This window comes from Nansenia antarctica, assembly GCF_963989245.1.
Source record: "Nansenia antarctica genome assembly, chromosome: 1".
Lineage (NCBI taxonomy): Eukaryota > Metazoa > Chordata > Actinopteri > Argentiniformes > Microstomatidae > Nansenia > Nansenia antarctica.
In genome coordinates this window covers 114,123,548-114,136,047 of record NC_137674.1, presented here as the reverse complement: position 1 = coordinate 114,136,047, position 12,500 = coordinate 114,123,548, and the positions used below count along the sequence as shown (strand labels likewise).

The 12,500-nt window shown below is 46.2% G+C and overlaps 1 protein-coding gene across 1 annotated transcript in view; it reads right to left on the bottom strand.

Annotated features, from left to right (window-relative positions):
• The window catches only part of LOC308156985 (FYN-binding protein 1), a gene marked incomplete at both ends in the record, with an annotated part of 13,909 nt that extends 5,663 nt beyond the window's left edge, over positions 1-8,246 (bottom strand). The window contains 4 exons of the mRNA XM_080530453.1: positions 1-76; positions 5,924-6,328; positions 6,539-6,734; positions 8,235-8,246. The exon at positions 1-76 is cut by the window's left edge and continues 77 nt beyond it. Coding sequence (XP_080386579.1) covers positions 1-76; positions 5,924-6,328; positions 6,539-6,734; positions 8,235-8,246 — 689 coding nt within the window. The remainder of the gene's footprint in view (positions 77-5,923; positions 6,329-6,538; positions 6,735-8,234) is intronic.
• Positions 8,247-12,500: the final 4,254 nt, after the last annotated feature.

The following is a 12,500-nucleotide window of genomic DNA, read 5'->3' as shown; positions in this document are numbered from 1 at the left end:
TGCTGCACGCTCAGGTCGCTCTTGCCCCCCTGCCAGTCGTGCCGCACCCTGGCGGTGTGGAGGACCTCCACCTCCCCTGGAGCCAGCTGCAGCAGAGAGCAGAGAGGTGAGAACTGGACCAGGGTTAGGGTTAGGGTCTCCACCAGGAAGAATTCGATTTGGTATTGAAATGTACCTGTATGGTAGACGGTAAATGGACTGAGTGAAATAGCTATGCCTTATTCCCGCTTTACAACGGCCTCTCATTCACCCATTCACACACACATTCACACACCAATGCCAACCTTGCGATCATTAGACGGCGGCTCTACCTCCTGAGACACAGCCTCTACCTCCTGAGACACAGCCTCTACCTCCTGAGACACAGCCTCTACCTCCTGAGACACAGCCTCTACCTCCTGAGACACAGCCTCTACCTCCTGAGACACAGCCTCTACCTCCTGAGACACAGCCTCTACCTCCTGAGACACAGCCTCTACCTCCTGAGACACAGCCTCTACCTCCTGAGACACAGCCTCTACCTCCTGAGACACAGCCTCTACCTCCTGAGACACAGCCTCTACCTCCTGAGACACAGCCTCTACCCTCCTGAGACACAGCCTCTACCTCCTGAGACACAGCCTCTACCTCCTGAGACACAGCCTCTACCTCCTGAGACACAGCCTCTACCTCCTTAGACACAGCCTCTACCTCCTGAGACACAGCCTCTACCTCCTGAGACACAGCCTCTACCTCCTGAGACACAGCCTCTACCTCCTGAGACACAGCCTCTACCTCCTTAGACACAGCCACCCCAACAAGAACACATTTTTAAAAATTGGTATTGAAATGTACTGAAATGTATCTGTATCTACCAAGTTACTGGTTGGAGGTCTGTACTGTACTGTTCAGAGTGGTCAGAGCGTGGAGATGTGGTGAGCCACCTTAAACTTCTTTTTGTAGGCGACTTCCCTCTTCTGTTTGTCTCTCTGCTCCCTCCTCTCCTGCTCCTGCTGCTGCTTCATCTCCTTCTGTCTCTTCTTACTCGTCTCTACGACGCTGCTGGCTGTCCCCTCCTGCATGAGGCTTGAGAGACGGAGAGAGAGAGAGACGGAGAGAGAGAGACGGAGAGAGAGAGACGGGGAGAGAGAGAGAGACGGAGAGAGAGAGAGAGAGAGAGAGAGAGAGAGAGACGGAGAGAGAGAGACGGTCAGACAACAACATGGGAACGAACACTTTGTTCGGCTGCGCTCAGGCAGGCGGTTCAGGACCATGTTGGCACGGACAAACAGACTGAAGCTCAGCTTCTACCCCAGGGCCATTCAGGCCCTGAACACAGCAAAGACCTAGGTTCTAGGCTCTGACAATCTAGACAATTTGATGGCAGCTACTAGATTGTAAACATAAGTGCAATATTGTAATACAACTGTGAACATTCTAAACCTGCTAACTGCGACACTTTAAATGAATGTACAACAAATATTATGTGCAATATGACAACCCTTGTGTACAAAAGGTTCAGATATAGGAAAAGTTAGGATATTTATAGCATAGCATAGTGTACAGCACAGTGTTTTATTGTATAGTATAGTAGTATAGTATAGTAGATAGTGTACATAGCCTTTATTTATGTCAACCAGCTCTTTTCTCTTTTTTGTTTTACCCTTGGCTCTCTTGTTTTTAGTCTTTTTTCCAAGCACCAGGGGAGCCCCCCCTCCTAAATTTCGTTGTATGGTACCTGTACTGTATTAATGACAATAAAGACCATTCATTCATTCATTCATTCATTCATTCATTCATTCATTCATTCATTCATTCATTCATTCATTCATTCAACATGATGAGAACATCTGTTACACCCTTACAAAGACGTCATAACAGACGCTGGGTATTTCAGATGCGTTCTATCTGATAGCTGGTTGTATGTTATTACACGTCTATGACACTGTGTATGTTATTACATGTCTATGACACTGTGTATGTTATTACATGTCTATGACACTGTGTATGTTATTACATGTCTATGACACTGTGTATGTTATTACATGTCTATGACGGGTCACACCAGAGAGCTGCCCAGTAAGAGTCTTCGTACTTACTCATCGATACAGTCGTAGACCTCGCTGTCATCACTCTCCTGCAGGGGGGAGGACAGGAGGACAGGAGGACACAGGAGGACACAGGAGGACAGGAGGACAGGAGGACACAGGAGGACAGGAGGACAGGAGGACACAGAGGGACAGGAGGACACAGGAGGACACAGGAGGACACAGGAGGACACAGGAGGACAGGAGGACACAGGAGGACACAGGAGGACACAGGAGGACACAGGAGGACACAGGAGGACAGGAGGACAGGAGGACACAGAGGGACAGGAGGACACAGGAGGACAGGAGGACACAGGAGGACACAGGAGGACACAGGAGGACAGGAGGACACAGGAGGACACAGGAGGACACAGGAGGACACAGGAGGACAGGAGGACACAGGAGGACACAGGAGGACACAGGAGGACAGGAGGACAGGAGGACACAGGAGGACAGGAGGACAGGAGGACACAGGAGGACACAGGAGGACACAGGAGGACACAGGAGGACAGGAGGACACAGGAGGACAGGAGGACAGGAGGACAGGAGGATCAGAGGGGTGAAAGCGAAATGTTTTCAAATACATTATTTCACAAGCGGTTGTAATTGTTGATATTGATATGAAGCAATGATATGAAGCAGTGTTAGAGATATGAAGCAGTGTTATGAAGCAGAGATATGAAGCAGTGTTAGAGATATGAAGCAGTGATATGAAGCAGTGATATGAAGCAGTGATATGAAGCAGTGATATGAAGCAGTGTTAGAGATATGAAGCAGTGTTAGAGATATGAAGCAGTGTTATGAAGCAGTGATATGAAGCAGTGTTAGAGATATGAAGCAGTGATATGAAGCAGTGTTAGAGATATGAAGCAGTGTTAGTGATATGAAGCAGTGTTAGTGATATGAAGCAGTGTTAGAGATATGAAGCAGTGTTAGTGATATGAAGCAGTGTTAGAGATATGAAGCAGTGATATGAAGCAGTGTTAGAGATATGAAGCAGTGATATGAAGCAGTGATATGAAGCAGTGTTATGAAGCAGTGATATGAAGCAGTGTTAGAGATATGAAGCAGAGATATGAAGCAGTGTTAGAGATATGAAGCAGTGATATGAAGCAGTGTTAGAGATATGAAGCAGAGATATGAAGCAGTGTTAGAGATATGAAGCAGTGATATGAAGCAGTGATATGAAGCAGTGATATGAAGCAGTGATATGAAGCAGTGTTAGAGATATGAAGCAGTGTTAGTGATATGAAGCAGTGTTAGAGATATGAAGCAGTGATATGAAGCAGTGATATGAAGCAGTGTTATGAAGCAGTGATATGAAGCAGTGTTAGAGATATGAAGCAGTGATATGAAGCAGTGTTAGAGATATGAAGCAGAGATATGAAGCAGTGTTAGAGATATGAAGCAGTGTTAGTGATATGAAGCAGTGTTAGAGATATGAAGCAGTGATATGAAGCAGTGATATGAAGCAGTGATATGAAGCAGTGATATGAAGCAGTGTTAGAGATATGAAGCAGTGATATGAAGCAGTGATAGTGATATGAAGCAGTGATATGAAGCAGTGTTAGAGATATGAAGCAGTGATATGAAGCAGTGATATGAAGCAGTGATAGTGATATGAAGCAGTGATATGAAGCAGTGATATGAAGCAGTGATATGAAGCAGTGATATGAAGCAGTGATATGAAGCAGTGATATGAAGCAGTGATATGAAGCAGTGATATGAAGCAGTGATATGAAGCAGTGATAGTGATATGAAGCAGTGTCACTGATACCGTGTGTTCTAACCTCCATGTGTGAAGAGCCGTCATTACAGGAGTCTGGGGGTGAAATGGCAACAGTGAGGTAACAATGTAATGAACCACTAAGAGCAGCTGGACATTATGGGATGTCTTGACTTGACATATTGGCAAGATGGCATGAAACTAAAACCTCCAATCAATCAATCAATCAATCAATCAATCAATCAATGGATGTATTGTCTCCAGGGATGTGTATATGTGTATATGTGTATATGTGTATATGTGTATAGTGTATAGTGTATATGTGTATATGTGTATATGTGTATATGTGTATATGTGTATATGTGTATATGTGTATAGGTCAGTCAGGGTGAAATCAACAATTAAATAACAACAATAACAACCCTACAACAAATATGCACATCATATGAAAAAGCCATATGAATGAGGCCAGTGCAAGATAGCAAATTCTGAGAAATACAGCCTTGAATTTGCAGTTATATATTCAACCTATAGATAAAAAAAACACATGTCGGCCTAAACAGACAACGTCCATTCCTTACCAGTCTTGTCCCAGCTGCCTGGGTGGTTTGGAGGCGGAGGTGGAGGAAACGGTTTCACGTTCTCTATGTCGTCATACGTTTCCTGGTCGTCCTCTACAGGCCTGGGCAGGGTGGGGGGGGGCAGGGCGGGGGGGGGCTGGGTGGGGGCGGGCAGGGCGGGGGGGGGGTGTCTGGGCAGGCTGCTGGGCTTGACGGGGGGCCGCAGGGGCCCAGGGGGGCTGGTCAGCCTGGGGAGGGAGGAGCTGCTGCTGCTGCTGCCTGCAGGGTAGAAACAGCCAGCTGGGTTAGGGGCTTCTGGATAGAAACAGCCAGCCAGGTCACCCGGGGCTGCTGGGTTATGGGCTGCAGGGGCTGCTGGGTTAGGGTTCGTTTAGTTCATTTCTAGAGGCAAAAACAAAGTGCTTAACAACAAGAACAGTATGTGACAGTCGAGGGTTTTCATTCACATTTTCAAAAGAACATTCAAGTCTGAACATTAGATCAGATGCCGACATGCGGTCCAAAACACGACACCGTGTCACAACAACATTCCCTGATATAATAGTAGTAGATTAGATTATTAATAATAATAATAATAATAATAATAATATCTTAGATTTATATAGCGCCTTCCTCAAGATTAGATTTCTTCTTAGGTTAGATTAGATTCAACTTTATTGTCATTGCAGAGGACAAGTACCAGACAACGAAATGCAGTTTAGCATCTAACCAGGAGTGCAGATAGTGATATAAAACATGACAGTGATACATGAGATACTGTATGTTAGGTACGGTAGTTAGAGTACAGGAGAGGATAGCAGTAAGATATGTACAGTTAAGGTAGCTATGTACCGTTAAGGTAGCTATGTGGAGTTAAGGTAGATATGTACAGTTATGGTAGCTATGTACAGTTAAGGTAGATATGTACAGTTAAGGTAGATATGTACAGTTAAGGTAGATATGTACAGTTAAGGTAGCTATGTACAGTTAAGGTAGATATGTACAGTTAAGGTAGCTATGTACAGTTAAGGTAGCTATGTACAGTTAAGGGAGCTATGTACAGTTATGGTAGATATGTACAGTTAAGGTAGCTATGTACAGTTAAGGTAGATATGTACATTTAAGGTAGCTATGTACAGTTAAGGTAGCTATGTACATACATACATACATACATACTACCTACCTACCTACCTACATACATACATTGTTAAGTTAACAATAGTAACATTGGAAATGTTATAGCAGCCAGCACAGACCAGCACTGCATGTCTTCATTTGAGTCAGACAGATGTTCTTGTATGTTTTGGTTCTTACATTAAATGTGTTCAAACTGTACACCCATATATCCATAACTAACACATATATCCATAACTAACACTTATCCATAACTAACACTTGCATGAAGTCTTATAAAGGCTCAAAGGTCAAATATTTCATACGTTATCTAACTCTTCTTCTACGTTCAGCTAAGTACTATTTCCCATAATTACACACCAGATATTTTTTTTTAAAAGTGTTACAAATAAATGCTTAAAGTGCATAAAGTGCTTAAAATGCATAAAGGTGCTTACCATCGCTCTTCCTCAACCCTGGCTGTGGTCCCGGGGGGGCCTGGGAGACTCTGCGGTAGGCAGGTAGACCCTGGTAGGCCTCCAGGGTGTTGGTAGGCAGGGGAGTTTCCTGGGAGACTCTGCGGTAGGTAGGTAGACTCTGGTAGGCCTCCAGGCTGATGTGGGGGGGCCGCCGGGGCTTCCTAGGCCGGGGGGCCTCGGGGGGCAGGGGCTTCCTCAGGGGGGTGACCTCCTCCGTCAGGCTCCTCTGGCTGGGCAGCGGCGGGGGGGGGTGGCCGGGGTGGACCCCCTGCTGCTTCAGCACCATCCTACCCTGCACCAGCTCCCCGGGGGGTCTGCCCCGGCCCGGTCTGTCTGGCTCTGAGGGAGGGGGGGGCGCCGGGCTGGGCTTCTGCTCCGTGGCCCCTGGGCGGTGTGACGGGGGCGGGCGGGGGAAGACCCCGTGAGGCAGCAGCTGGCCACCACCACCACCCCCTCTCCCTCCGCCCCCCCCCCCTCCCCCCGCGGAGCCTCTGAAGGTCTGGGGAGGAGGAGGAGGAGGAGAGCGAGCCAGGCAGCGGTGGGGTGGCGGGGGCTCCGGGGGTGGCGGGGGTGGCTCCGGCCATGGACATCAGCTTCTGTCTGACCGCCTCGTTGGCTGTGATGGTCCCGTTGCTGGCCCCCCCCCCCCGGGCCCCCCCCCCCCCGCCAGAGGCCCGCCCCTCCCAAACCCTGACAGGGGCGACCTGGGAGAGCTGCTCTCTGAGCTGTCTGTCATCTCAGCCTTGGTGCAGAACCTGGCCCTCAGAGCCTTGATGTCCACGCTCTCTCCCTGGTGAGAGGAGGAGGGGGAGGAGAGAGTTAGGCTGATCTGCTAGCGTAGCAGGAGGAGGAGGAGGAGGAGAGAGTTAGGCTGCTCTGCTAGCGTAGCAGGAGGAGGAGGAGGAGGAGAGAGTTAGGCTGCTCTGCTAGCGTAGCAGGAAGTTGCAGACCTGCAGTACGAGGCAGCACAGCCTCCCCCACACCACTCTCACATCCCCATGCTGAAGACGTCACATCACAGGGTTTTAGCAGACGCCTTTATCCAAAGCGACATACAACAAATACATTTGACTAAGTAAGTGAAGTCATAGCAGGAAAAGGTAATTAAATCTAGTCATAATGCTAGAGGAAGGAAGAATGATTTCTTGTTTTAACAGTGGAGAAATTGCATATGAAAGAGTGCACCAAACAGACTGACTTATATATCTCCTTATTCCAAAGTGCTTTACAACAGCCTCTCATTCACCCGTTCACACACACATTCACACACCAATGGTGGCAAGCTACCATGCAAGGCACCGGCCCGCTCACTGGGAGCAATTTGGGGTTCAGTGTCTTGCCCAAGGACACCTCCACACGTGGCCAGCCAGGGATCGAACCGCCGAAACCGCAGACCTTGCAATTATTAGACGCCGGCCCTACCTCCTGCGCCACAGCCGCCCTCTGAATGTGCTGCTATATCCAAGCATATGAAACTGAAAGAAATATGTTTATGAAACCACACACATATTAGACTGTAGTCTGTGGCTGGTGGTTCTTCAATAGAAAGCACCTCAAGCTCAACAAAAGTGTGTCAGTGTAAAATGTTATGTCAACTAAAACATCAACATTAGGCTGTCACCTAGCCTCCATACTGAATGGTTCAGTTAGGAATCGTGTCTTAGTCAAATGTAAAAAGAAAATGTCTTAGTCAAAAGGCAAATGTTTTCACCTAGGCCTACCACTACAGCTAGTGGGCTATAGCCTTGGAAAATACATCCTCATCATATGAATAAGAAGCCCAAATGAGCCAACATACACTCACCGAACATTTTTTATTAGGAACACTATACTAACACTAGGTAGGCCTACCTGCAGCATACATGGGAAAACTCCACTAGTGATGGCAGGTGTTTGTCATGTCTGATGTAGGCCATGCACACAGCCACCATCACCATCTACAGCAGGTCACATGTGGTCTTTGAATGTTAACGATATGTTAATGAGACAAACGTAGACCGCTCATTAGAAACACAGCCATGTTTTTTCCTGTTTGTGTTGTTAATAAGAACAACAGACAGACCATTGATCGTTGCGATGCCCAGAGCTGTGGTCTGGCTGTGGTTCAACCTAGATACTTTGTCTGCGTTTAGAGTAACGGATGTAGTCGTAGAGCATCATATATATATATACATATACACTACATACTCTCTCACTCTCCCTGAACTCCCTGAGTTCCTGTCTGATCTGAGGGTTCAAACAACGACTCAGAACAATGAAAGAGGAGCAGGAAGTCACAGCAACCACACACCTCTGCTGACATGGTTACCATAGAAACGGCAGTCACAGCCCTGTCTCTAGGCCAATCAGCGGCATGCTTTGCTGAAGGCCTGTTCTCCTGCTCTGCACCACAAAACACAAAAACACTGAGCTTACTCAGATCAGAACTATAATAAGACATAAACCATATTACCTATTTAAAATATATATTATATATATATATATATGTATAAAAGACACCAGACAGTCCAAGAAAGCGCTGTTAACACGGGCTGGTTACCAAGACACAAATTAAACCAAGATGTAATTGACTCTCCATTGAATATGTTTTTAGTCTAGGCGTAGATTCAATCTAGGGCTGGAAAACTGAACAACAGTAGTAGCTATAGGCCTACCTATAGGTAAAGCAAACATACTAAATACAAATAAGATACAAATAGGAGACAAGATGTGAATGATCAACAGTTCCTTTCATAAACGCATCAGTTATAACCCCTCAGGTGGCCTAACTACCGCAGAGTGACATGCTCCACAAACAGGAACATTCTCTGCATAAGCTTTATTATTTTAATTATTTAAGATTGTTTACTGATGATGTTTGTCTATTATACGAATATATCTCCTAGGCCACTATATTTCCCTTGAATAGCCTACTAACTAGGCTACATGACAGAAAGGTTATTTATTGTCACTGAAGTGGTTTGTAATTCTGCATATATATATATATATATATACACTGTATATATGTGTGTGTATATATGTATGTCGCTTCATCATCGTACAACATCCCCCTGCAGCCTCTCAGCCCACCGCAGGTCTGAATAGACACATCACATCAAGGTGAAACATATAGATAGTCTGTACATGTAACATGTGTTTAGTCTGTACATGTAACATGTGTTTTATCAGTCTGTACATGTAACATGTGTTTTATCACATCAAGGTGTAACATATAGATATATAGATATATAGATAGTCTGTACATGTAACATGTGTTTAGTGTTTTACACTCGTGGCATTGGAACCTTCAGCACCTGCGAGGTGGGTGATACTGATAGGCTGTATTTACAGAAGCGAGAAATAACCCCAGGCCTACCGTAATAAAATACATATGCGGTTATTTGAGGACATATGCGTATTATTCAAAACAGAAATGCTTTAGATCATTTCCATGCGTCATAACAATATAAAAAAACAGGTGCGTGAAAAGTAATTCACTTTTCAATAGTTATTGAAATTAATAGAACATTATTCACCTTCAATATTTTTTGCTATATAGATTCTTTAATATGTAAGTGATAACTTACCATCTTTGATTGTGAAGTTAACTCAAACTCAGATGAAATAGACGCGATCCATGTTGGCCTGTTATTTAGATCATCGCGTCATTCACGAGGATGCTGACTAGTCAACGGTTGCGTTCGTAAATTCGCTCTGGAAATCTGATCGGCACTCATGGAATGCCTCTTATCCAATCAAATGACTTGGTCTCTGTATGACGTCGAACCCAGTGTGCGCTCCGGCGCTCTCAGAGCGAATCTACGAACGCAGCCCTTTATACAGGACCACAACGACATCAGGAAGCCTCGGAGGTGAACTCAGAGTGACTCTGAAACACTGTTGTTGATTATTAACTATGTTATTAACTCAATCAATCATTTAAATTCAACTGTTCAAGATCCCACCACTGCTGCTAAACCAGACATCATGGATCTGCTACTCGCTTCATATAACACCGTTTAACTATGTTGCAAAATGAATATTAGGCATAGGACTACCAACATCTACATTTAAAGATGGATCACACATACATCTATTCTGCCATATTTGCTACATTGAAAATGTACAGAATCAAGATTTAGGAGGAGACCACGTAATCATAATTACACCACAGTAATTCACAGATTTCTATTCCAAATGCATTCTTTGAAACAATTCCAAGTTAAATGACTCAGTGACACAAAACACACAAAATTCAGTGTTGAATTTTACTTTAACATATCTTACATGTTGTTACAAATAATTCAAATTGTGAAAGTCTCACAAATAATAGCAGTATTTTGCAATAACATATAAAATAATAGCCTACAGCCAAACAAGATTCCATCTATCTCACGCTCACAGACGTGCCTGATCAAAACATGATATAAAACTGTACTATAGAAAACCAATTATACCCATGCTCGACAGAAAAAGGCATGACTAAGTTCTAATGACAAAGTATAGCAACATCACACACAGATATATACTGCTATATACTACAGACAGCCTCTCATCTCAGTCAGTCCATCTGGGGGGGGCTGGGTTGTTGGGTGTAGTGGGAGATGCAGGTGGCTGGGCTCCCTCTCCTCCATAGGGGATGTTGGGTTGTTGGGTGTAGTGGGAGACGCAGGTGGCTGGGCTCCCTCTCCTCCATAGGGGATGCAGGTGGGATGCAGGTGGCTGGGCTCCCTCTCCTCCATAGGGGATGTTGGGTTGTTGGGTGTAGTGGGAGACGCAGGTGGCTGGGCTCCCTCTCCTCCATAGGGGATGCAGGTGGGATGCAGGTGGCTGGGCTCCCTCTCCTCCATAGGGGATGTTGTAATTGTAATTGTAATTGGTGGCAGCGGTGGGATAGCACGCCATGCTCTGACCCCACATGACCCCAGGCTGGGGGTTCCCCCCGTACGGCTGCGGTGGGGGGGGGCCCCCCTGGGGTGATGGGGGGCAGCCCTGGGGTGATGGCAGGGGGCCCTGGGGGGCCATGCCGGCCGGGGGCCACCCTGTCATAGCAGGCTGGGGGGGCCAGGGGGCCGGCGCCCCCCAGGGGACATGTGACCCGGGCTGGAAGCCTGTGAGCGCCCCCTGCTGGGCCCAGGGGGTGGAGGCTGGCAGTGTGAACGGAGCGACCCCTAGTGGCAGACCGGGGGAGGCTGGCAGTGTGAACGGAGCGACCCCTAGTGGCAGACCGGGGGAGGCTGGCAGTGTGAACGGAGCGACCCCTAGTGGCAGACCGGGGAAGGGCGGCAGTGTCAGGGAAGGTGACTGTGGAAGACTTTGCTGTGGAGATCCTTGAATAAGAAGAAAGAAGATTTAAAAATAAGTAATTGTATAGCAGACTGTGACTGTGACAGAGTTATCGGTCCCTGAAATTGTATTTGGTGTGGGTAGTATGGATGGACTGTTTAGCTTCTTTAAAATTCTGCCTCTAGTCTTAATTAAGTAAGTAAGACTTAACACTAGAACACCCGTGCCTATTTTACATACTATAAGAGCCGCCTCGGGGGTCAAATGACCATAGTCTTTACAATGGGAAGCTGCTACTTACACGCAACGACCACTAGTTGGCCGCCTTGTAAATGAGCCTGCCTCCTACACAGCAGCAGAATAGATACAAACTGCAGAATAGCTTCCTACTAGCTTATCCTGATGTGATTTTGTAATGTGTAAGGATACTGGGTGGTAGAACGCACATATCTAGGAAAAGTCATGAAAGGAGGGTCCTGAAATTTGATTGAGAGCGAAGATATAACAAAAATGTAACTCACAGGGTCAAATGACCCCATCCATGGCTGTTCTAGTCTTAGTAAGTCAAGGGCTCTTTTTTATTGTGCAGTCTGGAAAATTAACTTGACCTCATGTTGAGGATACATGCGGATGAGGATATGCATTTAGACTGCCCAGGGAAGGTCTTGCTGGGGAGGGATCTCAACTTGGTTCTCAGCCAATGATATCATGAGAACAGAAACCCATGGATGTATCTCTGACCCCTCAGCAGCATTTTCACCATAACATTCATGAATGACTGAATTATATTTATGTCACATCCATGGAAACGTCTGGTAACCTTTGACCTTCTTGGCACATAGTTTCTAACATTCAGATCAGATCAACATGTGACTGAGTCAGGGTTAGGGTTAAGGTTCACCTGGCTGGTTTGGGTCTGGTTCTGTCCGGGCGCCTGGCAGGTCCAGACTGATGGAGAAGATGTCCCCCAGATCATCCCTGGAGGAGGTCTGAGGGTCAAAACCAGCACTCAGTCATCGGTCGTTGTAACTGGCACAGAACCAGAATATGTTCAGACCTTCTGCTAGCATATCAGCCCAATAGAGCTCTCAGGTCTTCTGCTAGCATATCAGCCCAATAGAGCTCTCAGGTCTTCTGCTAGCATATCAGCCCAATAGAGCTCTCAGGTCTTCTGCTAGCATATCAGCCCAATAGAGCTCTCAGGTCTTCTGCTAGCATATCAGCCCAATAGAGCTCTCAGGTCTTCTGCTAGCATATCAGCCCAATAGAGCTCTCAGGTCTTCTGCTAGCA